This window comes from Nymphalis io, chromosome 21 (genome assembly GCF_905147045.1).
Source record: "Nymphalis io chromosome 21, ilAglIoxx1.1, whole genome shotgun sequence".
Classification (NCBI taxonomy): domain Eukaryota; kingdom Metazoa; phylum Arthropoda; class Insecta; order Lepidoptera; family Nymphalidae; genus Nymphalis; species Nymphalis io.
The window spans coordinates 3,473,867-3,501,231 of NC_065908.1; the positions used below are offsets into that span (position 1 = coordinate 3,473,867).

Sequence of the window (27,365 nt, forward strand, 5' to 3'; positions counted from 1 at the left end):
CAAATCAAAAATGACAGAAAGAGATAAATCAGTTTTTAATTAAACAGTCGATAAGCGTGTAATGTTTATTAGAAAAAAAAGGAGATGGCCCAGTGGTAAGAACGCATGAATCTTAACCGATGATCGTGGGTTCGAAACGGGACAAGCACCACTGAATTTTCATGTGCTTAATTTGTGATTATAATTCGTCTCGTGCTTTACGGTGAAGGAAAACATCGTGACGAAACCTGCATGTGTCTAATTTCACTGAAATTCTACCACATGTGTATTCCACCAACCCGCATTGGAGCAGCGTGGTGGAATAAGCTCCAAACCTTCTCCTCTAAAAGGGAGAGGAGGCCTTTAACCTAGTAGTGGGACATTCACAGGCTGTTACGGTTACGATTTATTAGTAAGACCGTCATTTCTCCCTTTTTGTCATCATTGATTGAACATTCGAAAGAAGCAGAAACAGCATTGTTTAACCAATTAGCCGATAAACAACGTTCAAGTAAGACCAATAATGCATATTTTTAAGTACACAGTACACAATTTAAGTTGATTTTACACATGCGGGTTTTTTGTATAATTGTCATATTTTCTCTTTAATTGGTATTAGGTACTTTCTACGAGTTTTACTAGAATATGCTGATTAAATAGCATAATAACTAGCTTATGGTAATTTTATTACACATGAATTTGTAAATTACGCACTTTAGTTTCATATTCTTCTGCTTCTATTAAAGTAAATACGACCTTGCGTCACTGAGCGAATCGTTATTTTTTTAACCTACTATTACTATTTTATTTTGTGTAATGATTTGCAGTACGAATAAATATTAAAATGAGTTACAAGTAAGTCCAAATTGATTGATGACTTACTTGTAACTCATTTTTTTTATATAATATCAACTTAGGGAAATTACAAGCGTATAATAAATTTTGACAATTTACTCCTCTTTCCAGTTGTCACATTTTCCGTTAGACTTAGTGTTGCAAGAATAATAAAATCCCGACAAAAATAGCACACGGCCGAGCTGGCGGAAAATTGATTATTGATTTGTTTCATATTATTTTATGACACGGATAAGGGTATACGAGGGATGAAAGGATGCGTACAGAATAATTGTTCCGGACGTAAACATGTGATCGAGTGTAATCGATGATGGTTTTGATATCAATTAAAGTTAATAATCGTTTGATAAAATCAATTATTATCGAAGTGTTAATTGAATTTTTGTCTTTTTTTTTAATTAATTACATCGATATTTCTCAACTTATACATAACTCTATCAGCTTTCATCGTTTCTAATTATTTAAATATTAATAACAATATTAATTTTGTTGGACCCTAATAAATTTATATATTTTTTTTAATTTAAATTTACATCGCTGATGCAGGCTGGAGTAACCAATACACTTGTCGAAACATTAAATTTATACATATCTGAAGACAGTTTTAATATCATGAAAAAATTTAACGAATATTTAGAGCATCTTTATCAATTAAAACTTAGTTCATTTTCGAGTATGCATTAAAAAATATTTATTCTTTTGTTTGTGTATATTTTCATTGAGTTTAATTTTATTTATTTTTATAAAATATGTTTCATTTTATTTAATTTATACATATAAAATATTAACTAACAATCGCATTAGATATGTTTTTATTTGTTTAATTCGTGTTTTGATATTTTTTTGTTTAATTTCCTTATAAATTGAGATTCCATAAATGTAAATAAATAACTTTGAAAATTAAACACAATCAGTATTATTTATACCCGTTCCTTAAGTATGATAATAAAAATATTTTTAAAATGAAACTGTTGAATTTATTAATTATAGTATAAATAAAAGAGTTTTATACATATTTAATAAATGCAAAATTTTATATTTTAAACGATATCAAAACGTATTAAGTCAGCAATATAATTTTAATTGAATATTAATTTCTTCAACCACACATATATCACTAGTTTAATTATCATAAGCAATCTATACATTCAACAACCTATAGAAATACAAAGCGTATTATTAAAATATTTATTAGTTCTTTAAAACCCCCATAATGAAGTGGAACAATTGAGGGGTCAATACAATTATGCGTTCGTCTTTGAGAGTCAACGGAATAGCAAAAGTCGATTGTGCTAACGTCGCGAACCGTCGATACTCGATGATTTTATTTTAATGACAATAAACGTCACTATTATTAATAATAATATAGTGTAATAGTGTATTATTGCGTTCTACGCGGGGATGAACGCATGAATGGTTAAGAATGATAGAACGAAGCATTATTTTAGACCCGTTTATGTTTTGTTCAAATATTCGTTACTTTTGTTTGGGGCGAAAAATTTTCGGTTTGACGCGTGTTCTATACACATACATAAAGTTTTTGTTAAAAGAAACGTTATTTTTTGGTGCGAATAAATTAAGAAATACCTTCAATGATATTCTTAATAGGTGGTCTTCTTTATCGTGATTAATTGTTTTGGTATAATTTTTATATTATATATTTTCTCAAAACATAAAATACGTAGTACATTATTGATATAGAAACCAAACATAGAAAAATATTATTCACTGATTTTTTTAAGGCACTTGCTTACGGTCGGAAATAGAATAATACATTCTAGATTATCGTATGCTTTATTCACAAAAAATTAAAAAAAAAATCGGTGAATATAAAAAAGTATATTAATTTGATCTAAATGTTACAGCGGTTAAAGGTTGTTTTTATTAAAAAAATGCTCAGAAAGTTTCCAGTTGTATGATTAAGATTTCAATTTCAGGATTGTCAAAATAAAATGATTGCAGTAATTTTTTATCACCTTTTGTATTACATCAAATGAGTCTTTATTAAAGTTAATATATGAGGACATGGTCTGGTGTCAGGATACACTAATACACTTTATAGGCTGTCAATTATACTTTTTAATAACGATTCCATATTGTCATTGCCATTCCCATTGCGATTTTGACAGGCAAATGACACAAACGTACCGTCAACCAGAAGTTTTTGTTTATATAACGTTAATAATCAAAAACTATATTTGCTTAAAATAATTTTTTATAATTTTATGAGGATTTTTTTAGTATTAAATCTAATGTAAAACCGCAATAATAGAATTAATTATTTTATTTTATTTATAAATAAATTGGAACATTTCAATCATCTATATTCAAATTAATTCAAAACCATTAAACATACTAAGTAGTATTTAAGTCGAACTAACATCACACTTGTGGCGTCTCCCTTAATTATGGACAACTGACAATCCATAATCACCGAATTAAATCTCGCGTACAATCGAAAAAAAAAACTCATAAATATTCAACAGTTACGCATCTCGATAGTGCTGTTATTACATTTAATACCCACCCTTGAACAACAAAAACCCCGAGAGGACATCGTTTAAGTACAAAAGCGACACTGCATAGCGTCCGCCGCATAAAATTATAATAAATATCGATAGAGCAAGACGGTATTAATTTCTGTACGTGTGAGAGAGATAGATATGACGGTCATCCCTAGTAGGACTTCTGTGTTACCACATTCGTAAATTTAGTAGGTGACAATGCAGCGACATGGACTATAGGGACATTCGTTCTGGGGTAGGTACGGTAATAAGTCATAACTCATGTTAACTCGAAGGGCATCGTAATGACTGTGAACTCTGATTCAGATGAGATCTATTGTGGGATGATTTCGCTGTCAACGTACGATTCCTTTTGGGGTGCAGTGTCATCTGTGAAATAATTGTAAAATCGCTTTAAATTTCGTCAATACTCTACGAGGGATAATGACACGCTATTCTTGAACACCCTTTATAGATTTATAGCTCTTTGAAAAAAAAATATACATAAACATATAAAAAGTCGTTTTCATTTCATAAATCAATAATGACGATAAAACATAATCATATTTTTTCAATTCAATCGTAGCGAATAGCTACGACGTAGCTTATTCGTAGACCCTTTTAATGGAATATATACTAAAAATCCTAATTAAATATTTTGTAAAATATTAAATACTTTTAAATACATTTTGAAAATCACGGATTCGATTTTTGAAAAGGCACGTTGTTCGTTAGTTACCATAGACACGACAGATGACAAAACATGAAGATTACACTAATAAGACATGAGGTGATACTCAGTTAACTATATAGTTTGCAGCAGTTATTATATATGCCGTTGTCATATATCAAATTGAAATAACGATATTAGTTAATAAGTGTATGTGTGTTTAGTTAAACCACTGGTTATTGAAGTTCTACAAATCGTAATTCGAGTATTTATCCCGACCGGGCGGGTATAATATGGCTATTCAATGGTATACCAGGGACGCTAATCCCAGATTGGCTAATGAATAGCTAACTCGTTTGAGCCGTAGCTAACATTAGTCACACGCAGCCAATATTGCTCGCTTTGATACATACGTTATGCTGGCCACAAAAGGCTTATCGATTCATTGTTTTCAGTTTTCGAGTTTAATTTGACTAGCGTTAGTGGGAATATCGTATTTGATTGCGATCTCCAGATATACAACATAGCAGCTAATTCTGTACGGGGTATTACGAAATGCAAAAAGTATAATAAATGTGAAAAGATTCATTAATGAATAAAAAGTTTTATGTATGACTAGACATATCAACAGCAAGATATCAATTTTTCCTGTACAGAAACTTTCAATACAAATATTACTTATATGAAACTGAGTCTATCCTAATTAAAATATTCATAAAATATGATATGAATTTTTTATTAAAATTGTCAGCCAGTGATATTAAGTAAAAAAAAGTTCCTAATACCTAGTACTAAGTACGTTTGCCTATTTATGGTTAAGATTTATCCATAAAATCCCGAGTGTATTAAAAATACACTGTATTTCTTTTTATATGCGAGCAAATCAATACACGGGTCACCTGTCGGTTAGTATATAGGCTTTGATAATATAAAAAGAATTAATTTCGACATCAATATTCGTTCTATTCCAATCGTTAGACTACGATTTTTGTCATTTCATTTGTTCCTATGCTGTTTAAACAAAAGCGTAACAACTTACAGCTTGTTAGCGCTGTTTTCAAACAGTAGGCTGTAATGGATTCTTCAAAGCATCGCAATGCTAAAACAAAAAAAACATATGTAGATATAGTCTGTGCATGTTATTTTTTTTATATTTTAAAATCTATTTCTATCTCACCATAAACTATATTACGTAGCGAGAGCGAAGTGGATTAAAATTAAGCTCGCGTAAAACTCATAACATATGTCGATATTTGAGTGCCGTGCCGAGGGACGCACCCTAACGACTAAATAAGATTTTATTTAAAAAACAAATAACTCAGATTCATAGACTGATATTTAACTTTTTTTTTCGATTCGATTTTTAAAATATAATGAATTACAAGATTGTTGTCCTTCAAGGTGAAAAAATATTTATAAATTTAATGATATTATAAAGTTGGCTATGATTTCTAAATACATATATCACCTATTAAATAATAATCTAATAATAAATTGAATTTTTAATAACAAAGTAAATGGAACTTTAAAAACTATGTCGTAAAATATATTTTTTTATAAGATTTTTTTATTACGAGTCCATATATCATCTCTCAGCGTGTTTTGATCTTTAAATTTACAAGTTTTTAAAATTATAGAACTTGCCTAAAAATCATATAAGGCGAAGATCAATATATATTATATATGTAATAAGTTAATATTTGTAATTCTATATTTAAATAGTATAATTCGAATACTTTAATATCGAATAAATTTGGTCATGAAAACAAGATTCAAGCTATTAAAATAAATGTTTTTAATCTTAAGGGAAATAAACTTATAAATAAAAAAAAAGAAAATAAAAAAAAATTAAGTATTCAAAAGATTATAAAAAAAATCCTATTCGAATATAAATTTTGCCACTCCATATTAAATATCTATTCTAAAAACAAAATTACGTGTACCTAAAGAAAATTCTATTACCATAAACATGTAGCGTTCTAGTAAGCATTTGTTTATATCTTAAGCCAGTTTAAGACAGTCCGGGGTCCCCACAAGGCATTCTTTGGGCCCTCCCGCCTGACTGAACATCAAACGATCAAACTTCTACAGTCATAATCAGGCGTTTAGGCTTTCTTTGATAAACAACATTAACGTATTTAAGGGAATTTAATTTGCGTTTTATGTTATAATTTAATGTAAATAATTTAGTTACAAGCTGCCTTATGTTTTAAGTTTTACTTGTAATATAAATAAAATGAAACTTTTTTTCGATTTACTTTAAATAGATAGATTGGCAATAGGCTTAATAAGTAATTAAGTAACAGCCTGTGAATGTTCCATTACTGAGCTAAGGCGTCCTCTCGCTTTTTGAGCAGAAGGTTTAATAGGCTTAATAGTAACAGAAAAAATTAACCATCTTACATCATCACCACCACCCTTGAGAATTAAAATTGTCCTTTGTGACAATAGTTACACTGGCTCGCCCTTCAAACCGGGACACAACAATACCAAGTATTTCTGTTGGGTGGTAGAATAAGTCATTAGTAGGTGGTACCTACCCAGGGCTTACACATAGCCCTACCACCAAGTAAGCTAAGGTGTAACAACTTATTATAATTCAACTGTTGGAAAAACTTCTCAAAGAATTTCTAGGAATTGGTCCTTAACATTAAACGTCACTGCCGAGTACAGCCTGATTCGTAAGCCAAAACTTAACGCATGAACTCAGTGTTTACATAAACACTTATACCATAAACAACCGTTGAAGATTCAAATTAGCTACAGCAACAGCAGTAAAAGATATTATCGCTTAAAAACCAGCCTTGATTATACCAACCAGCATAAAGCAGCGGCGTGGAATAAACTCACACCGACCCCTTAAACAGGAGAGGTATTTGCCCAGCATTGGGACATTTACGAACTGTTACTTCGCCTAAGATCTCCGTGTTCACTGAACACAAACTTTAGTAGATATATATAGTACTTGATATGGCACCTACAACAGATATTTGAGCTAGAAATGATTTGTTACTAATAAGCCTTTTATGTTATCTACAAACTTCTAGCACTAGTCTTACATGCCCTTTTGGGTGGGTTCCTGAATGTTTGAATGGTGAGTGAGTGAGGGGCAGTATAGACACAAGTAATGTCTTAGATCCCTTGATTGAAGTCACTTTGACGATGTAATAATCCTTACTAACATAAATGCGAAATTAAGTTTGTCTGTTTATTTGTTTGTTACGCTTTCATATCGTAACTACACAACCGTTCATCATTAAATTTTGCATACATATTATGAGTGGTACATTAAATTAACTTATAATAAATGAAAATTTATAAAAACATATTGAATATAATAAATATAAACGGAGTATCGGTAACAAAATAAATAATTTTATATTTTTTTTGTAAAAACAATATATTATATGTAGTTATAGCAGCGATGTCTGTAGTAGACGCGTCACGCATACACAAGGGAGAAAGGGCGATGGCGGAGAGTAGGGCATGACGTTATAAGAGAGTGTCATACCTTTGGACGTCACGTTATACAAGTCTTAAATGTTAGGCGCTAATAGACAATACACAACAAAACATATTATCATATCAATTGAATCGTAATAATAAACTTACCTCTTACTTATAAAACGAATCCTAATTCTGTCGTGCTATTTACACACATTATTATACCAATAAGACTTTAAAAACGTTATATTGAACAAGAAATATGTACTCATAAGCTTATTTGATTTGATTCCGGTTATTTGAAACATAATGCTTGCAAACAAATTCGTTTAATTTCGTGTACCCCAATATGTTACAAGTTGATTCTTATCTCGTATTTTATCTTATCAAGTATCTGTTGAACTTCTATTACTCTCCACTCATGTTTGTATGATCAGCAAAAAAATAAAAAAAAGAAAGAATTTGTTACTTCACAGTGAATAATTTTAAAAAATCCAATTAAGTCATGTGTAGTAATTGTGTATATTTATATTGTTATATAATAATATAATCATCTAATTAAAATATAAATTTATGTTTGCCTGTAATAGTAAACTTATAGAAAATATTGCAAAATCTCGATAACCGATAGTCTGTATATTTGCAAACGCGAGATAAGACGTGCTCAGGCCAGGTGACGTCATATGCCAAATGGCTGCAGAAATGGGACAGATTCAGTGTTATAGAGAAGGCCAGGAGTGGACGAACACTGGCTAATGATAATGAATATCCTGAAGCGTCATTGCAGGTGCCAGATAAAGCCAATTCTCTTTATTCCAAGCTTAATACACGTCTTCAAAAATAGGTCATTCAGTACATATGACTGAAGTGAAACATCACAATAATATGAATTGCAATTATATTTCACCTTGAATCCTTTGTCTCAAAGAAGATTCAGAGAAAGAAGTTTAGTTAAAAAACTAAATAGCAGTACTACAAATATTTTCAACCTAAAACAGACATTTATAAAAATATACTCATATATAGACTGGTTACATTTTTGTGCTGTCCGTACGTGTGGGATCTGATTCAAGTGGTATTATTTGAAGAGGAGTGGCCAGAGCGGCAGGATTAAGCGTTAATATACACAATCCCTTCACTGTCTACGAATGTATATATAATTTTATTTAATATAAAATTTGTCTATTAAAGTATTTGGTTGTTGTATATTTATGAGGTTAGAAGTCAGTAATGTTAGATGATGTAAAAGATCTGACGCTATAATTTAAGGAACAATAATAAACTCGTAAGTTATGTTGCTTGCGTGTGTGAAGAAATATTCTGGGACATTTTTCACACACGGCCATCTGATTCCAAATTAAACTTGTACAAAGCTTGTGCTATGGAAACCAGACAACTGATATACACATACGTATACTATTTTTCTTTTGTAAATACATACTTATATAGATAATTACACCCAGACTCAAGACAAATAGACAAATTCATGCACACAAATGTCTGTCCTTGTGGGAATCGAACCCACAACCTTCGGCGTGAAAGGCAAGTATCTACCAACTACGCCAACTGGCTCATCATCAGAAAGTGACTTATTTGTGAGACAATATACTTTTATGACAATAAAATCTAGAAATTTCGAAAAAAAAACAATTAAACTATTGACTCGAGGATCTTTGGAGTATGAAAATATAATTGCAAGCAAAAATCTTATCATGCTTCCTTAAAGCTTTATTGCGATAGTACAGAAAAGTGTAAATATATTATTTAGATTTTTGTTGTGAAATTTATTTGATATCAATGTCAAATCATCATTATTATTATGGTGTTTATTATATTTACAAATATGTAAACAAAATACAGATATCAATTAAAGATTCGTCAGCAATTGCTTCTGAAAACATCATCGAATGTGAACTCGTAAGCTAAATTGTTAAAAATTATATTTATATTATAAAACCAATAAAAAGTATCAAAACGCCAATAAAACACTTGAGAAATGTTAAAAACATGTTCAAGTCAGTAATAATAAGGGGGTAGAATACAAAAATTGCATGTTTCTTACTCGCACGTGCCTGTGCCATACTTATCTCGCATCGTTTCATCCCCTCATCCGATCATCCAAAAGTGTATATTGCATTCTCGCCTTTAAAAGCAACGCAATACGTACCGACAAATTCTCAATTATGTTAGCTCTTATTTATCTATTAATAAATACCATTTTACAATAACATAGAGTGTGATGTAGGTTTAATAAGGATTTCCCATTATTTTAAGAAATATCCGATCCTAAAGCTATTAGCAATAGGAATCATTTTGTAATATCAATACCGTAGAGCTGCTAGTTAGTGATAATATTTTTAAATGGAGATTTAGTTTGTTACTTGACCTTAAGTGATTGATAAGTGAATTGAGAGGCTTATTTCAGTAGCTAGATAATGGTTTTTCATGGGTATTTTTGCATAAACTATTTTTGAAAAATACTCTTACAAATATAGAGTAGCTTCAAACAGTTGAAAACTAGATGTAAATTTTAGATATTGTACCGCAAAACAGCAGTACTTAGTATTATTGTGGTCCGTTTCGAATGGTGAGTAAGCCAGTGTAACTATAGGCATGAGGGTCATAACATCTTACGAGTAGTTCCCAAAGTTGGTGGCACATTAGCGATGTAAGGGATAGTTATTAGCAGTGATGACCACTTACCATCAGGTTGTCCATCCCATTCTAAAAAAAAATTTTAAATAAAATAATATTTGATTATAACGTATTTAAATCGTATGCAGAAAACATACTTTAACAAATATATAAATGCATTTTAAAATAAAAAATGATAAAAAAGAAAATAATTAACCGTTTCCAACCAATTGTATTAGCTGAAATTTTGTATTTGGCTCCTTTGAAATTTTTGGTTCTGTTAACAATAAATTCTAGAAAATTTATTTTATTTCCTATAACGTTTAAATCATAATAACGTTTTGTGTAAAATATAAGGTGTTTTTTCTGTTTTGAATATCATTTTGTACAAATACTAATAAAATGGATAATTATAGTTATAAGTATTGTGGGCGGAGCGTCCGATGGTTAGAGCACGTGTCGCCAACCCCTGTTTATTGCATCTTACCTTGTAATTAACTTATTATGTGTGGGGAAGTTCGATCATATTAAATTTTATTGCTGAGCGAGATTCAATCGAGTTCATTCTGGTGCTCGTGTACCCGTCCATAATAAACATATAATATCGTCAAATTATATGCGTTATATTTAAGCAGATTACATGTAAACAAAAACGTAAACTAAGGTTTTTTTTTTTTAAATAAAATTATTTATATTTTAGTTTTAACATTTAATAGCACTTGGAAGATAGTAGGTGAAGTTAAGTTTTAAGTTAAAACCCCATTTTTTTTTTCAATTTTATTGTTTCAAATGTATGAAAATAATCTCTATCCTCGCATACGTTATGTGTGTCATTGACAAAAATCTTAATAAGTAATTACTAAAATTAAGTTTTCCTGATATTTATATTTTGAGACAGGATAAGAACGTTCGTGCATTATATCGTTACGTGTAAGATAATTCAGGGAATTGTGTAACGCAATATGGTGAGTCGGACACGAAAATGTCTTTATTTATAGCAAATACATAATAAAATTAAACTATGTTATATTTTTCATGCAACTCTATTCTCTAACTCTCATAATCCGATGGGACGGCAATCCGACACGACCGGAACGAGTTCAGGCGCAGGACCAACGGCTTTACGTGCTTTCCGAGCACGGGAGTGTACACACTTCCAACTTCCAGACTCCGGGCTGCTAATGAGAATTTTCTGACAGAAAAACCCAATAACTTTTTATTGACCTGACCTGGGAATTGAACCCAGGACCTCCGGGTCTGTGGCCTGATATCAAGCCACTAGACCAACGAGGCAGTCATACACATACAAATATTAGTAATATAAATAATGTTTGTACCTTTTAAATTATTTTATACGTATTTAAATACATATACAGTTTGTAATGTAGGGTTATCCGCAAAAGGCCACAAACAATTTGCCAAGGTAAAACCACAAGGCATCCGACCCTTGTGATAATATACTTAAAGAGTTCGATGTATAAAAGAAAAGAAGTTACATGAAAACCCTCTTCGATATAATTAAATATGAAAAAATTTGAAGTTTATATTGTAAATAATGGAATTAGTATATTTTGAACTATTGTTTGAGAAAATGCGAAACTCAAACGATCGATAAGAAAGTGATAAGCTATTTTGACAACTATAATTATCATATTTAAAGCTTACGCACATTACGCACAACTTGCGTATAATAACATTTTCAACATTGTTAAATTTCTTGAACGAGATAGGTAAAATGGTTAAGAAGAACATTGTCATAATCGTATTGTATACCAATTTTTATTAGAATCTAACACAAAATTTGGATTTAACATGATTAACGAAATGTTACTTCGAAATTGCTGAATTTATTTCAGTGTTGTCATAGCAGATTTATAATATTATATATTTATAATAATATTTTCATACCATATAAAAATTTAAAGAGTTTTATTTCAAGAGCGAAAAAAATCTTCAAAAACATTACGCCAGGGATAAGTGAAATGTTAAGGTCGTGCCTGGTTTGATCCTGCAGCATTTTGTACGACAACCGTTTCTTCTCTCGAAATATTTTTTTCCATTTTATTTAAAATTAATTTTTTCTTCACTTATACCGAAGATCATGAGTTGATCGTGACGATTATTTAGTTTATATATCAGTATTATAACATCTTTGATAGGTTAAATTATTTGCTAAAACTTCCTCTACTTATAAAGAGCCATGTACCATGTACGACGTGGCGCCGAGGGTATCGAGTGAAACTCACGAAGACCATACAATAACTGCGTTTTATTCAAATAAGATTAAGAATATATAATATTGTTACATATACTTATACCTAAACATCACATAGTGTAACAATAACAACTTCAGCGCCCGCTTGCCCCGAAGTGATACCTGCGTACGACATCCCAACAAACAAACGTGACAAAACAACTAAAGCAATACATATTTATTTGTTCATGTCATTACGTACTCAACTCCACTATAAGCTTTAAATCCAACGATTGTGGTATTAATTTCCCTCCGACACTTCTTAGTTTTAAATAACTTTAACTAAATATGAAACGAACTTTATGGCATTCAAAATAAAATCTATTTTAGTTTTAAGAAAAACCAATAAGCGTTTATGTTAAGCAAAAATCAATCATATCACCGTGTATTATAGTTAAATTTTGAACGTATAACAATATAGGGTCCATATATAGGACGCGAGGCAGTCGCGTGTCAGCCACGTGGCATTTTCGATAATCTCCTTTTCTGAGGCCTTTGTTACAATTTGTTGCGATAGCCCTGTGAGATCTTAGATATGCTTTAATGATATTTTAAATCAGTGTTCTGTATGAGATATTCATTGGACCGATCATTGGCAATGACGTGGGATACGAAATATATGTAATACATATGAAAGGCATAGGTTATATATGCTAAAATATTATGATGTAGATTTTATATAGATAAAAAACGTTAGTTTTTTAATAATGTTTTATAATATCTCATAATACCACTTGAGTGATAAGACCACCCCTTGCATGCCTCCTGTTACTTCATATTCCATATTCTTCTATCCTATTGTTTATATAGCACGAATATTCTTAAGCTTTCTTTTTCTTTTTCTTTTTTAGTCGTATTTGTCTTGTCCAAGTATATACCGAGACGACACACCGGGAAGACTCGCCTAGGCTACGCAGCATTTCGGTGAGTTGTTCATCTCAGTACCTCGACATATCTCCAATCGATATGACATCTCTGCAATGAGTCGAACACTGCCCAGGTTACGATGGAGTCGAAGGCATTAATAATAATAATAATCAATTAATAAAAAGATCCGCAGATACAATTGCTGAGTATTACCCACATTGTTTTTTAAAAAACCAAACGAGACGAAAACGAGTTTATTTGGTTGTTAATGCTTTCACGTCTTAACTATATAACCGATTATCACGAAGTTTTGCATACTTACACGTTATTAGGGCGAAGCTGCGGGTGGACTAGTAAAGAATATTTTGTATGATTAATTATTTTGATGTTGATTATATCACATTTGATATATAAACACAACGCTTATGGTTTTCGATGTAAATTTTTGATTTGGTTGTATACAATTTTATATAGGTTCTGTAATCTTACAAACTATGCCTATATCAATGTATTTTATGAATATAAATTGGAGTTATATAAAAAAATATATTTAAAAAAAAACTTAAAAATCATAGATATTTCTACAATCTCATTGTTAAAATTCAATCCAAATTATAACTTTCTTCGCTGAATTTATATGAATATATCCACATATCATATTTGAAGTGCTATTGAAATAAATTGGCGATAAGGGTTACGATATTACAAACAAAAAAAATTGCAACGGCTGATGCCGAAGTGACAAGAAAATATAGCTATATAATAAAATAAAGTTGTCATCCCCATGCCGGGAGCGTGCTAAACGCATTAATTTGGCCTGCATTTAGTGGCCCGGAAGTGATTTGCTACGGGAACATGCGATACCATGTGACAACCCTAGATCATGACTATATCAATTAAAATGGAACCCTATAATTATGAACATTAATCACATTTTTCATTGGCCGAAAATTGAGTTTAAACGGGGCCGATTTTTTTGGCTTCGTTAGAGCGAAGGGCCTTTACTAAAGGCTTAGTGACGTCATGTTTGCTGTTAAGCTACTGTTTGTATCATGGTTCTCGGCGAATTATTAAAGTGGATAGCAATATCTACTACACATAACCACAGGGAATAAAAAAAAAACAAATAAAATTATAAGATTAAAAAACCGGTTATTTTGAAAAATAAAAACTTTTAGTAACAGCTGATCAAATTCTAAAATGTAATATTAAAGAGCAAACTAAAGTAAAAGGTTGGTTATAGTTAGTCTTAATAAACTGTTTCATATTTTCATATTCTTGTAGTGTGTAGTATACTACCCACACCGTAACTATTGTATATATATGTCTTTATATAAAATATAGTAGGATTTCTTGAATTAATAATTCATAGACTTGTATGTATCTTAACATAACCTTTGATATTCAGCAATTCCTAAGGATATACATTATCATATTAAACCATTTACGTACGCCTGAAAAAATTGAAATATGATTTAAACTCGTCTGTCTCACTCCCGACGGTTTTTTCAACAGATAATAAAAATAAACTCCATCGTAAATTTTATTGGTATATTTTTAAAAAAAGAACGGCTAAAATTTTACTAAAACCTAAACTAGTGACGTCGATGAAAAAAAAATTCATTATTTTCTAAATGGAATTACAAAATAAAAGATTTTACTTTCAAAGTTCAAAAAACAATCGATAATAAAACATAATTCCTTACATATTACTTGTTATACAAATAGTTCAGCGTGTTTTTAAAGAAATATTTGCTGACGTCGCAAGTGCTTTACAACTAACAAATGTATGATCTTCTCAAGTTAATCGTTGTCGTATGAAATAATTTTCCGATACGCGTGAGCGAATGTCGGTATACACAGATTTAAACATCAAATATGATTTACGGTAAGTTAACAAAATTCGACGTGAACTCATATCGGATCGATGGTTAATATTAATATATTCGACCTTTAAGCGCTCTCGAACTGAACAAGTACCTAAACAACGGATTACTTTGTTATATGTATATTTGTTATGTATGAACGCGTACAGGTGAATGTGAAAATCGATTTTATAATAAAGGCTAAGTTTTATGCTTCAAAAAGTGTCATTTCTTTATTTGCTGTGTACATACTTTGTGTCAAGAAAATACAAATTCTGTCATATGAGTTTCAAATATTTATAGTACTAGATTCCTGACGCGGCTTCGCCCGCGAGTGAGGCGGGGTAGGGAGGGAGGTGTTAGGTACTCTATGTCCTTTTCTGAACCCCTGACAACGTGTATGCAAAATTTCATTATGATCGGTTGTGTAGTTAAGACGTGAAAACTTAACAAACACTCACTTTCGCATTTATAATATTAGTAAAGGGATCCTTCTAATCTTATAAATAAGTCACAGTCACTATTTTTTTTAAATAATTTGTGGCTTTGGTAAAAGCATATTCAGCCAAAATAATTCTGTCAGTTTACATAGAATTAGTTAAATGTCATTATTATATCATATAAGAAACGTATTAAATGTATGTATGTTTAGTAATATACTATACATTAAATTAGAGACCAATTAGAGATAAATGAACGGTTTAATTGTTTTAAAAAACAAGTTTCAATTAAAATGATATAAGAAGTTACCATAAGACAGCCATTTTAATAATTTATTTTTAAACACAAAAACTTAATCTTATAACTTAAATCACATCAACGACCGCAGTTCTAAATAACTTTAATTATAATTTAAGAATATAAATCTTGAATTACTATTCGGTTATTAATATCATAAAATATATTTAAACTGATCATAGTACTACGTAATCTTTTGTTTCCGACTGTACCTGTTCCCAGAACCACCCTTAACAGTTCCCTCGCAGATAACTTAAAGACTTTATCCCCTGTACTGGAATTTTTACGGCAACAAAACCTTCATATTTTCTTTATTCATACCGTGTCAAAATCGCTCCCTCTCAGACGGTTGAAAAGAGATAGACAACCAACTCTTTCGCACTCATTAATAAATCATATTTTTGTCCTTTTTTTCGGCATACCTTCTATATAATGTTTTTCTCGATCTTGGTGGTATTCAAAGTCCTTTTTCTAAGCCGTCAGCAACAGGGTGATGGCGCGAAATCCTTAATTAATTTATGTTAAGCACCCGAGGGAACATTTTTGTCGTAAAGGATGTTTAAGAATTCTCTAGTCGTTAAAAGAAGACATTAACACAATCATATTTTCGTATTCATAGCTTTTTAGGAGTTTTTTCGCTACATTACACATCACGTTAAAGAGTTGAATCATAAATTCGGATACTAAATTATTTTTAATCTTAAATACAATAGAAAACGAATAAAATACGTTTATTATAGTATTTTTAATTTTATTTACTTAATGACTTTGTTTTTTAATGTAGAAAACATGGACATTTTTAATCTGCTTATAAAAATAACAATATAAAAAATAAGTTTATTTATATCTGAATTGTGTTTAAAATTACTCTATATACGTGAACGTCATATCGTCCAAGTCCCAGAAGGGAGCGGCTTCGTATTCAAAAAAAAAAAGGAAAGATGAAGAAAAAAGCTATAACGTCATATTGTTTTGCCACGGTAGGGGGAGGAGAAGGGGAAAGGAAAGGGGAGCCCTGTATAGTGCTGGGGAAGATAAGGCGTTATAGCACCCTGTATATAATCGAACTATAGCTACCGTTATACGACACCATTGTGATTTTTGATGCCCTTTCGTTTTTAGTACTCAAGAAAGGCGTTGCCGTAAAATCTTCGGGTTTATATTTCGTGAAAATTTTAAGACAAGGAAAGATATATATTTTTTTATTTACTCTGGTTTAATCTGAAACGTTTTATAAGTGTACAGATAGAGTTGAAAATATGTGCAGTATTTATGTTCGCGAAATTGATTCACGTTACTTTAAAATATATATTTTAACAACGTTAATACATTATCACATAAAATTTATATATAGCACAGAACTTTAACATTACACTAAGGTCGCTTAAACGAACGAAAAAAATGCATTTTTTTATATAATAGGTGGACGGGCAAATTGGCAATGGTCAACATCGCCCATAAACATTGGCGCTGTAAGAAATATTAAACATCCCTTATATCGTCAATGCGTCACTTATCTTGGGAACTAAGATGTTACGACCTTTGTGCCTGTAGTTACACTGGCTCCCGCCCCGTTCAAACCGGAACACAACAATACTAATATTATTTCGCGGTAGAATAACTGATGAGTGGGTGGTACCTACCAAGACGGGTTTGCACAAAGCCCTACCACTAAGTCAGTATCAATATACTAGGAATAAAAAAGAATTTGTTATATATAGTCATTTTACCAACACTATAAATGAAGCTTAGAGTAAATGTAACGCGAAATTAGTTAATTTTACGTCCATAATTTGTCTTATTTACATTTATAAAAATGGCTGATCTGATGGCTAGTTATTAAAGCCTCCAGACTCTGATTTCGAGACGTCCATTTTCTATCCAGTAAATCTCAATAACCAGGATCTAGTTGGCAGCCTTTACACTCCCGAGCCTTTGAAGGCAGGTAAAGCCATTAGTTGTGTGCCTGAACTCTCGTTAATCGTATCCAAAGTTAAGTTAGGTTTCAGAAAACATGATCATAACATAAGTCACTAAAACATTTAATTAACTGTACTCACGCTAGGAATGTTATCCGATGTGCAGACTCCTTCACTCAGAAGACGATCTCTGATCTCCCACGCGAAGATAGATGGACACTCTCGCTTGTATTGGGCAATCTTGCTCACCACCTCCGCGGTGGCCACTCGCGGCTTTGACCCGCCGATTGCCCGAGGTCGGATCGAACCCGTTTCATAATACCTAATACGTACATTCAAATTAATATTACAAGAAATACAAGTACTTTAAGTCAGTTCGACATAACGATACCTTGAGTTCTTCAAATGATATCGATCACACACACAAACAAATCAACATTTATTAAATAATAGTCTAAGCAAAAACACTAATAACTATGTCAGAATTGTTTATTGGAATCGATTGGTGTCATTAGTGCACTTAAGTACTATATTAGTGAAATTTAATGTTGCAAACATATTTATTTAAATTAGGACCTCCTACGTAAGTAAATCGTTACTTGGAGCAGAAGCAGCTCTTCCAGAACAATTCTTCTATGACAATAAATTAAAGATCATGGTCAAACTATTATTGATAGGCTTAACAATTATAATTTAAGATATGATTATTTTTTAATTTTATTTTAGATTGTTCCAACTTTCAAGGCATATATATTTATATATTACTTTATTAAAAAACGAATTCTAAACCTTCCTGCACAAACTGTCACCTACGGTGATACCATCAGCGGTGGGGCACCGTGGTGTCAAGTTCCCGGGTATCAGGTTCGATACCTGGTTTGTACTCTTATTCGCCTTGCCGGCCAGCTGTCAGGCATTTTATACTACTTTTACCTAATAAGTATTGTAATATTATCTAACACTAATATATCAAGTTTACGTGTCATACTATGTTAGGCTTAAGTATTTTTCTTATAAATTAACTAAACAGAATTAATCAGAAGTAAATTAGTAAAGTGTTACAGCACGTAAGTCATTCGCTGCTAAACAAACTTCATCCCAGAATATTATACTAATTATAAACACAAATTAAGCACATGAAAATTCAGTGCTTGCCCGAATTCGAACACGCGATCTTAGTTTTAAGATCTACAAATCCTATTCAAGTGTGCCAACTCGGCTCTTCTAATTAAATATTAAAAGTTATCAAAGAATATTCTACATTTTTTATGAATATTCATTGCGTTACTTAGTTGTTCTTATTATCAAATTAACTACTGCAGAGTAATAATTAAGTCTAGGTAAAGATAAAAAGTACTTAGGTTCAATATAAAAGCCGTGTTATATTACATATTTACAGTAAATTACAAATACATAAAGAACAGCTTATTAATTTATTTCTTTTCAATTAAACCTTATTCTATATTTTTATAATACAGTCATTGTCGTAAAAAATATCTAACCTCAAGCAAAACAAAAAACAATCTACATTCAATGCACGTGAAATAGTCTTTCTCAAATTACATCCTAACCAACCTTCGCAGTCACCTTGGCTGTTAATAGCATTACCAATATTAGAAGCCCGTATTTATTTAACCACTTCCATCCAACCTGAGGTCTTTTTAATTTGGCAAGGTTATTTCACTAGTGCTAGGTGTGGTCACAAGTACATTTCTGTGGTCACAGCCAGTTAGATATGGTGTTCGTTTCAACGGCATTTTTGGGATGGTTTCATGTAACATAATGCCAGGGTTGGTTATGTATTATGACAATTGCGGTTTGGACTAGATCAGTACTTCATTGCTTCTTATTGAACCATGGAAGTAAGGTTAAATATTTTCTTATTTCTTAATTCTTTTGTATACAAACAATGTCTTTATGTAATTTATCTCATGTTCAGCGGTGAAGGAATACATATGAACGAATTTTATAGGTGTAACAAGTTAGTTTTTGCCTATCTGTCTTAGTAGAATCTAAACGAACTATTTGTGCTTTAAATTTAATTACATCTTATTAAATGGCAATTCAAATGGTATGCCACTCGTGCCACTTTGGATCAAAGTCTTTCGACCAAAGTCGTGAAATGAGTTCTTGTATTACCATAACAGTTTTTTAATTATAAGTGGAAAATTTACAGAATCTTTCCCTTACTTGTTTTATTTGCTAGAAACGACAGTTCTACTTTAGACATTTAGCGGTACTTTAGAATCTAATGAGACATTGATTATATACCAAGGAATCCAAGTTATGTATTATTCTTTTAGTTCAAAGAATCGTGGCGTTAGTTTATCGACGAAAAAATATTTGTTCTAATCCACCAGTTCGCTTTTCTTTTTTTTCTGAATAATTTTATCATAACTTTGGCTTTATTGGAATCTCTGACAATGTGTGGGGTATAATACAGACAAGAATATGGGATGTGATAGGTATCTAAGTCACATTTCTTTTTCTAAGATATTTTATAGAGAAACTTATCTTCGTATATTTCTTATTGCATTTGCAAACTAAACAAGAAATGTCATTAGTGTTCATGTGTACAATTTTTAGGAGTTATTTTCTAAGTGTTAGAGAAATGTATTTATTTTATGAGTGGGCATTATATTTTTTTCACGCCTTAATGTTTTATTGGTACTTGGAAATTCAATGATTCTGCTGACTTATTATCTATCCCATAGTTATGCGCCGAAATGGTTTGGATAGAATAAATTAGAGCTAAACCAAAAAAATCATGTCCAAATCAGGGTACGCACCAAGGCCCGAAAAAGATGTGCTTAATTTGAGTTTTTAATTCATCTCGTGCTCGGCGGAATAGAATATGTTTTTAAGAAACATGCAATTGTTGGATAAAATTCTTGTGTATCAATCGGTGCTTAAGCATCGCGTTGGAATAGGCTCCTTTTTTGAAAGGAGAGAAGGTGTTTGCCAAAAAATCATTTAAACCCGTGAGCTGTGAACCATTGTGTCTTGCTTTAATTTTTAAGGCGGACACAACAATGATTTCATATCTAGAATGATTTTTAATATTCCTACAATAACCTTAACCTTAAGACCAGATTTGAACTAACCTGCCAAGTATCTTCGACACGCAGCCATTTGAGACCTGCAGGATGCGGCTAATGTCGCAAGGCCTTGCTCCCGAGTGTGCGAGCTCCACGATCTTCTGCCTCGTGGAGTCGGGCAATGGTCTGCCTCCTACAAACACGCCGCCGAGCTGGTTAACACCGCTGTGCCCTGTTCACCACAAGCCTGCTTACTCCAATTAATCACGTTTATACGTATGACAGACTAGTACAGGTGAAACGTCACAGGGATTTTATGAAAGCTTTAGACAACACAAGATGCTTGTGGTGCAGGTGTACTGAAGTAAGTAAGTGGAGTAAATTCATAATAACTTAAACGGTTATAATTAAATTTACTTTGTTTATTATTTTAAGTTACATTTATTCTCGATATAAAATAATTATACAAAACTATTAACACTTATTTCAAAACAGAAGTTATGGTATTTCCAAAATGAAACCCCATTCCCATTAAACGTATATTATACCCAAAATCAATTCAGTAGATATTGTAATATATTGAATTTGTATTTTATAATCATATTCATAATTGAATAATGTCTATATTATTTTTTAATATTGTATAATAAAAAATAATATACACTTTATAATTTAATAGAATATTACCTAATATTCTATTAAATTGAAATGATAAATTTATAAATCCTTAAAGACGTTAAATTGCATGCTTCGAGTTGTAAAAATAAAAAAAAAACCTTAAGCCATTAAAACAGATAAAGATAAAAAAGAAAATGTAAATGGTGGTCACCATTACCTTTACCTTTGTGCGCCAGGTCGTCCATGCGGTCCAGCATCGCGTCGGGTGGCCACGGACTTATCGGCGCTAGTTGCTGCGCCGGCAGCATCGTGTACACCCCGTACTCTTCTATGGTGGTGACCTGCAATTATAATGATGTTAATTGTTGTATAAATTTTACCTTTAAAGTAACATAACCTGTTACTCTAATTGGCTTCTTGTTTTTCTTCATAGATTTCTATAAATTTTAGTTAATATTCTTAAATGATCTATTAGAATAAAATGCCTCATTAGTCTTGTGGCTAGATATAAGGCCGCAGGTTATGAGATCCTGGGTTCAAACCCCAGGTCGCCTCCATAAAAAGTTATTGCGCTTTGTTCTGTTGAAAAATTATCAGTAGCAGCCCGGAGTGTGGAAGTTGGAACTGTGTACACTCTTGTGACTCGAAAAGCTGGTAATGCTGTTGGTCCTGTGCCTGAACTTTTTCCGGTCATGTCGCATTTGCCATTGGATTATGTGAATGAGGGCATAGAGATTACACCTGTGTTTGCGCGCACACTTTTGCACTATAATATGTCTTGGGCAGATGGCTGGTCTCCCTTGAGATTGAGCATGAGCACTGGTCGAAATCGGACAGGAATACATTACCATTATCATTATTGGAATAACGGACATATTTTGATTATATAAATGAGAGAAAACTTATTCCTAATCCATGACTATTAAATATTTGAATTTATGCAACATGTACATATATATAATAAATTATATACATAGAAATGGTTACATAAATAGAGGAATAGAGAACTTTTAGATTTATTATAGTTACATTTTACACGAAAAAGGAAAAGGTGTGCAAAAAAGTATTTTTTTAGGTATATATTAATACTGATGATAAAAATACATTATATATTTAATTAAATTTATTGTTTACAGTCATACTGCTGATGCCGTAAATAGTCTCTAGTCAAACATAAAACCTAATAATCGTTTTTAGACATTGCCTTTGATTTTCAGAACTGGAATATTAATAAATTTAATTTAAGTGTCATACTTAAGAGCAAGAAAAAACATTACACAAAATGTATCAACAAAATAAGAAAATGCGAATAAAATTACCGATTAAATTAACTGTCTCCACAGAAACTATTAAATAAATAAAAAGTTTTTACATTTCAAAAAATAAAATCATTTACAATTTATTTACAAGTAAAGTCATCTTTTGAAAAACATTGTCAGAAATCAATTATATTCATCTTTGATAAAATATAAAAATGCGATAATTCCGGCTATCTTTTAAAATGTTGTTAGGTTATGCATTAAACATACTAAATGAAAACAAAGTAGATATATATTTAATTGTTACTATGTACAAAGCACAGCTGATCAAAGGTCACGTCTTCACTAAAGAAGATATAGATAACCTATATTATTATATATATTTCACCACATCACGGCTCTATGGTTTGGATATTGTATATACCCCGACACATGCAGGTTTTCTCACGATGTTCTTGAGATGAATTATAAATACAAATTAAACACATGAGAAGTCACCGAAGATTCCGGTTACGATTAACGTATCCCACAATCTAGTTTATCTCAGATGAAAGTATGTCTAGAAGCTACATCCCATGAACCACAATCACGACAGAAGATCACAGAATGGAGTTAAGATGAATTAAAATCACTTTGCAGTACTTAAACGGGAAAGTATATAAGTAAGAAGTGTTTTTAAACGAAGCTCAAGGACGATGTAATTTTTTTTTTGATAATAATAATATTTTATTCATTTCTTCACAATAAGTTTACAAATTCACAAATAACATTTAAATATCAGCTAAATACTGTGACGACTGGTGCTTGCAATAGATAAACTATTCTACAAGACACCAGGCCTCCACTCCCGTTTATATGAACTAAAACAAAAATAAATGTATAAATTGAGAAGTACGAAATAATAAAAATATATAATGGAACAAAAATGATTTCCATTTTTATGCGAGTGTGCGCGCACGCTTGTATAAGTGTCTGTGTGTGTGTGTGTTGCATTTAATTTAAATTTAAGGGTGTTAATAAACTATTTATATTTGTGTCATTTACTTCCAAATTTCGTAATTTCGTGTAATAGCTATCGTTATCCTAAGCTCCTTTCCTAAATCAGCTGATATTCCAAAAAAGTACGGCGTTGTAATGTTATAACGATTCGAAATACCAATCACTCCGTCAAAGCATTCCTTGTCAAAGAATGTGTCAGTTCTTGAGTAGCCTATCCCAATGTCCATGGTCAATGTCGTATAGTAGCTGAATTTATGGCATTGCAATCGCTTTCTCATTTGTCTTTTATTTATTTAAAACTTTTTTGATCACCACAATATGTAATTGGAACAAAAGGCAGACTTAATGCCAGAAGGCTAGCGTAGTGTTTTATTAAACACTAAAAGAAGAAACACTTTTATTTACTTATAAATTATTATTTATACCAGAATAAAAGTGTAATTCTAAATTATACCGTACTACAACCGTAATTTCAAACTATAATCATATCATGAATTAGAAATTATAAATTATCAATACCGTAACCCGTAACAGCCTGTGAATGTCCCACTGCTGGGCTAAAGGCCTCCTCTCCTCTTTTTGAGGAGAAGGTTTGGAGCTTATTCCTTATTCGTAAAAAAAAAGCCGAGATGGCCCTGTGGTAAATTATCAATATCAAATTGCAATCATGTGTTTATATCGTAGTATATTTACCTTTCTAGGAGAGTATTGAAACGACTTCGATTGAACTGTATTAGTACAATTCAAATGTACCCTACATTTGTCCATTTAATTCTATGGGGTTAGATGACTTAAAGCTTAATGTTTTTTACCTGTTGTTTTAAAATAAGTTTTTATTTGAACTGCAATATTGGATAAATATAGCAAGTAAGATAGGCGGATACATCCTTAACACAACTATTGCTGATGATACTAAAAAAACTCATAGACGACAGTAATTCAAATGATGTCATTCTGACCGCTTTTGGTCACAACGGCTATTCAAGCAGGCTAGCTACCGCGCAGGAGTTGAAATAGTACGTGTGTTCGCACAGGTGCTCTCTTTGTCATTCATAATACGATAAAGATCTGCTCTCTTTTAATATAGCCACTATACTAAAGAGGCATTTGAAAAGTATTTAATGCGAAATAGTTTATAGTAATCGCAACCATAATAAATAATGATCGAAATCGAAACGCTATCGCTGATGATGTGGCTTTTTTAAAATTTAAAATCGATATGGAAAATGTCTGGCAAATGGTCCACCTGATGGCAAATGGTCCACCTGATGGTAAATACATACGCTCATAGACATTGGCACTGTAAAATATATTAAGCATTGCCAATAAAAAGTAAAAGTTTGAAATTAAGATGATGTAAGTTCCTTGTGCGTGATTACACTGGCTCACTCGTTCTTTAAACCTCAACACAGAAATACAAAGCATTGCTGTTTGGTGGTAAATTATGTGATGGTTGGGTTGCACCCTCACAAAGCTATCAATTAGAACCTATTTGGTTTTTTTTAAAGAGCATCTGTGTACTAGTCTTAGTATTCTGACAATTCTAAAGTACTTAAAGAACTTTAAACAAGAATGTTTTAATGTGTTTTAAAAGTAATAGTCAATTGTTTTTAATAAAACATTTTAATGTTTAATTGACGTTTAAAAATGACGGATGGACAAGCGAGAACGGAATTTACGAGAGTTCCTGGTGACCATTGAACCCTATTAATGGGTTGTCACGGTGCTTGGGTACGGTTGTTATTCATTGGTTAAATGTAGCCGGTTTTTTTATTAACCGAGTATTAAGCGTCGCGTATGGGTATATGACGTCACCAGTAATAATCAAAAAATCTATTTAGGAGTGCTGCTGTTGGTTATTCTGTATTATAAAATAAGAGTCCGAATTTATACACCTAATGTTTTGTATAAAAAAAAATACATATTACTCTGTAAAAGATTATTTAATACTCATGATATTGTATGTAAGTAATAACTATTTGTAAATAAAAAAAAGGCAAAAAAGAATAAACGCTAATATTTTTGTTGATTTTTGTAAATGTCAATTATTTTAAAAAGATTAAAGTGTATTTTTGCATTGTTTTCTTCGATTATTTATTAAAACTATGTTTATGGATAAATTTAGTTCAGCAGCGCTGTTCTGCAAGAACTCACTTCATTATTCACCCGTAAAATTTTGACAATCAACTTGTGGTAATATATTGATGCGTGTATTCTTGAAATGTTATAATTATTATGGGCAATGTCGATTTTCGAGTATGTTCTTACACGTTAATATAAAACTAAAATTATATATGACCCGCGAATTAGATATGTTCCGCTGTTCCTGCGTTTGGATTATACACCTGTTTAATTTACAAGATGAGTCTTTAATTAAATAAATAAATGTTGGTATATTAGTTACTGTTTCGCTCCTCAGGTGTCAAATGAACATTATATAAAATATATCTATTCTCAAACAGACAGACAAACAGAAAACTAATCCGATTTAAATGTATATTTTTTAATATAGTTGTTTCTACAATATATAAACAATGTAGGTATATGTCTTGAGTCTGGGTCTAATTATCTATATAAGTATGTATTTACAAAATAAAAGTAGTATATCAGTGGTCTGGTTTCCATAGTGCAAGCTCTGCTTAGTTTGGGATCAGATGGCCGTGTGTGAATAATGTACCAGGATATTATTATTATTAGTTATTTTTTCATGTAAAGTTCTTAAAAGTACTATTGAACTTAAAAGATTAACAAAATAAAATCGTTCACTGGGTCGGAATGTAGATTCTAAAGCGTAGAACCGGCAAGAAATAAAATAGTAATAACTATACATTTTATTATATGTAAGTACATATGTCTTAATAATTTACAATTATATTTATCTTTAAGCATGCAAACAATTTTAAACGCAAGTGAAATCAATTCCTAGATAATATCGCCTTCTATAATTTGTATTTGACTTTGTTTTTTATGAATTTTGTTTTATTATAAAGTGAGCTTTTTAAAGTTCTAATTTTAAATATTTTATTTCTTAAAAGTTTTAATTATTGGTATGCGTTTTAGTATATTGACTGCCTCGTTGGTCTAATGACTTGATATAAGGCCGCAGACCCTGAGGTCCTGGGTTCAATTCCCAGGTCGGGCCAATAAAAAGTTATTGGGTTTTTCTGTCAGAAATGTGTACACTCCCGTGCCTCGGAAAGCACGTACAGTCGTAGGTCCTGCGCCTGAACTCTTTCCGGTCGTGTCGGATCGCCGTCCCATCGGATTATGAGAGTTAGGGAATAGAGAGTGTACCTGTGTTTCCGCACACACTTGTGCGCTATAATATCTCCTGCGTAGTTGGCTAATTTTTCTTGAGATTGGCCGCCGTGGCCGAAATCGGTCTGGAGGACATTATTATTATTATTATATTGCATAGGCTGCAAAGTATTCTATTCAACAAAAAATCTTAAAAATTATGAAATATAAAAATACATTACTTCGTTTGTGAGCCAATGTTTAAAATGTCCGTAAAATGTTATGATAACTTTCACTAATGAGAGCCATTATATTTACCTAAAATTGCTAAGACCGTATTTTTTTATTATATATTTTAATTAGGGCTGTGTAATGAGCTTCAAATTAAGCGTAAATCAACTTGTTTTGGAGGATGAATTTTAATCGAATTTTACAATAAAACCTTTTTTAAACATATAATTTAAATGACAAAGCGACGGATAGTT

At 31.3% G+C, this 27,365-nt stretch overlaps 2 protein-coding genes across 2 annotated transcripts in view; one reads left to right on the forward strand and one right to left on the reverse strand.

Annotated features, from left to right (window-relative positions):
* The window catches only part of LOC126776820 (paired box protein Pax-6-like), a 47,262-nt gene extending 25,553 nt beyond the window's left edge, over positions 1-21,709 (reverse strand). The window contains exons 1-3 of the mRNA XM_050499627.1: positions 21,609-21,709; positions 20,834-20,999; positions 17,871-18,051 (exon numbers count right to left, since the gene is read on the reverse strand). Of these exons, the coding sequence (XP_050355584.1) occupies positions 17,871-18,051; positions 20,834-20,999; positions 21,609-21,693 (432 nt within the window). The 5' untranslated portion in view covers positions 21,694-21,709. The remainder of the gene's footprint in view (positions 1-17,870; positions 18,052-20,833; positions 21,000-21,608) is intronic.
* LOC126776726 (protein mini spindles) overlaps positions 1-27,365 on the forward strand; it is a 230,730-nt gene that overhangs the window by 63,208 nt on the left and 140,157 nt on the right. The gene's annotated exons all lie outside the window — the stretch shown is intronic.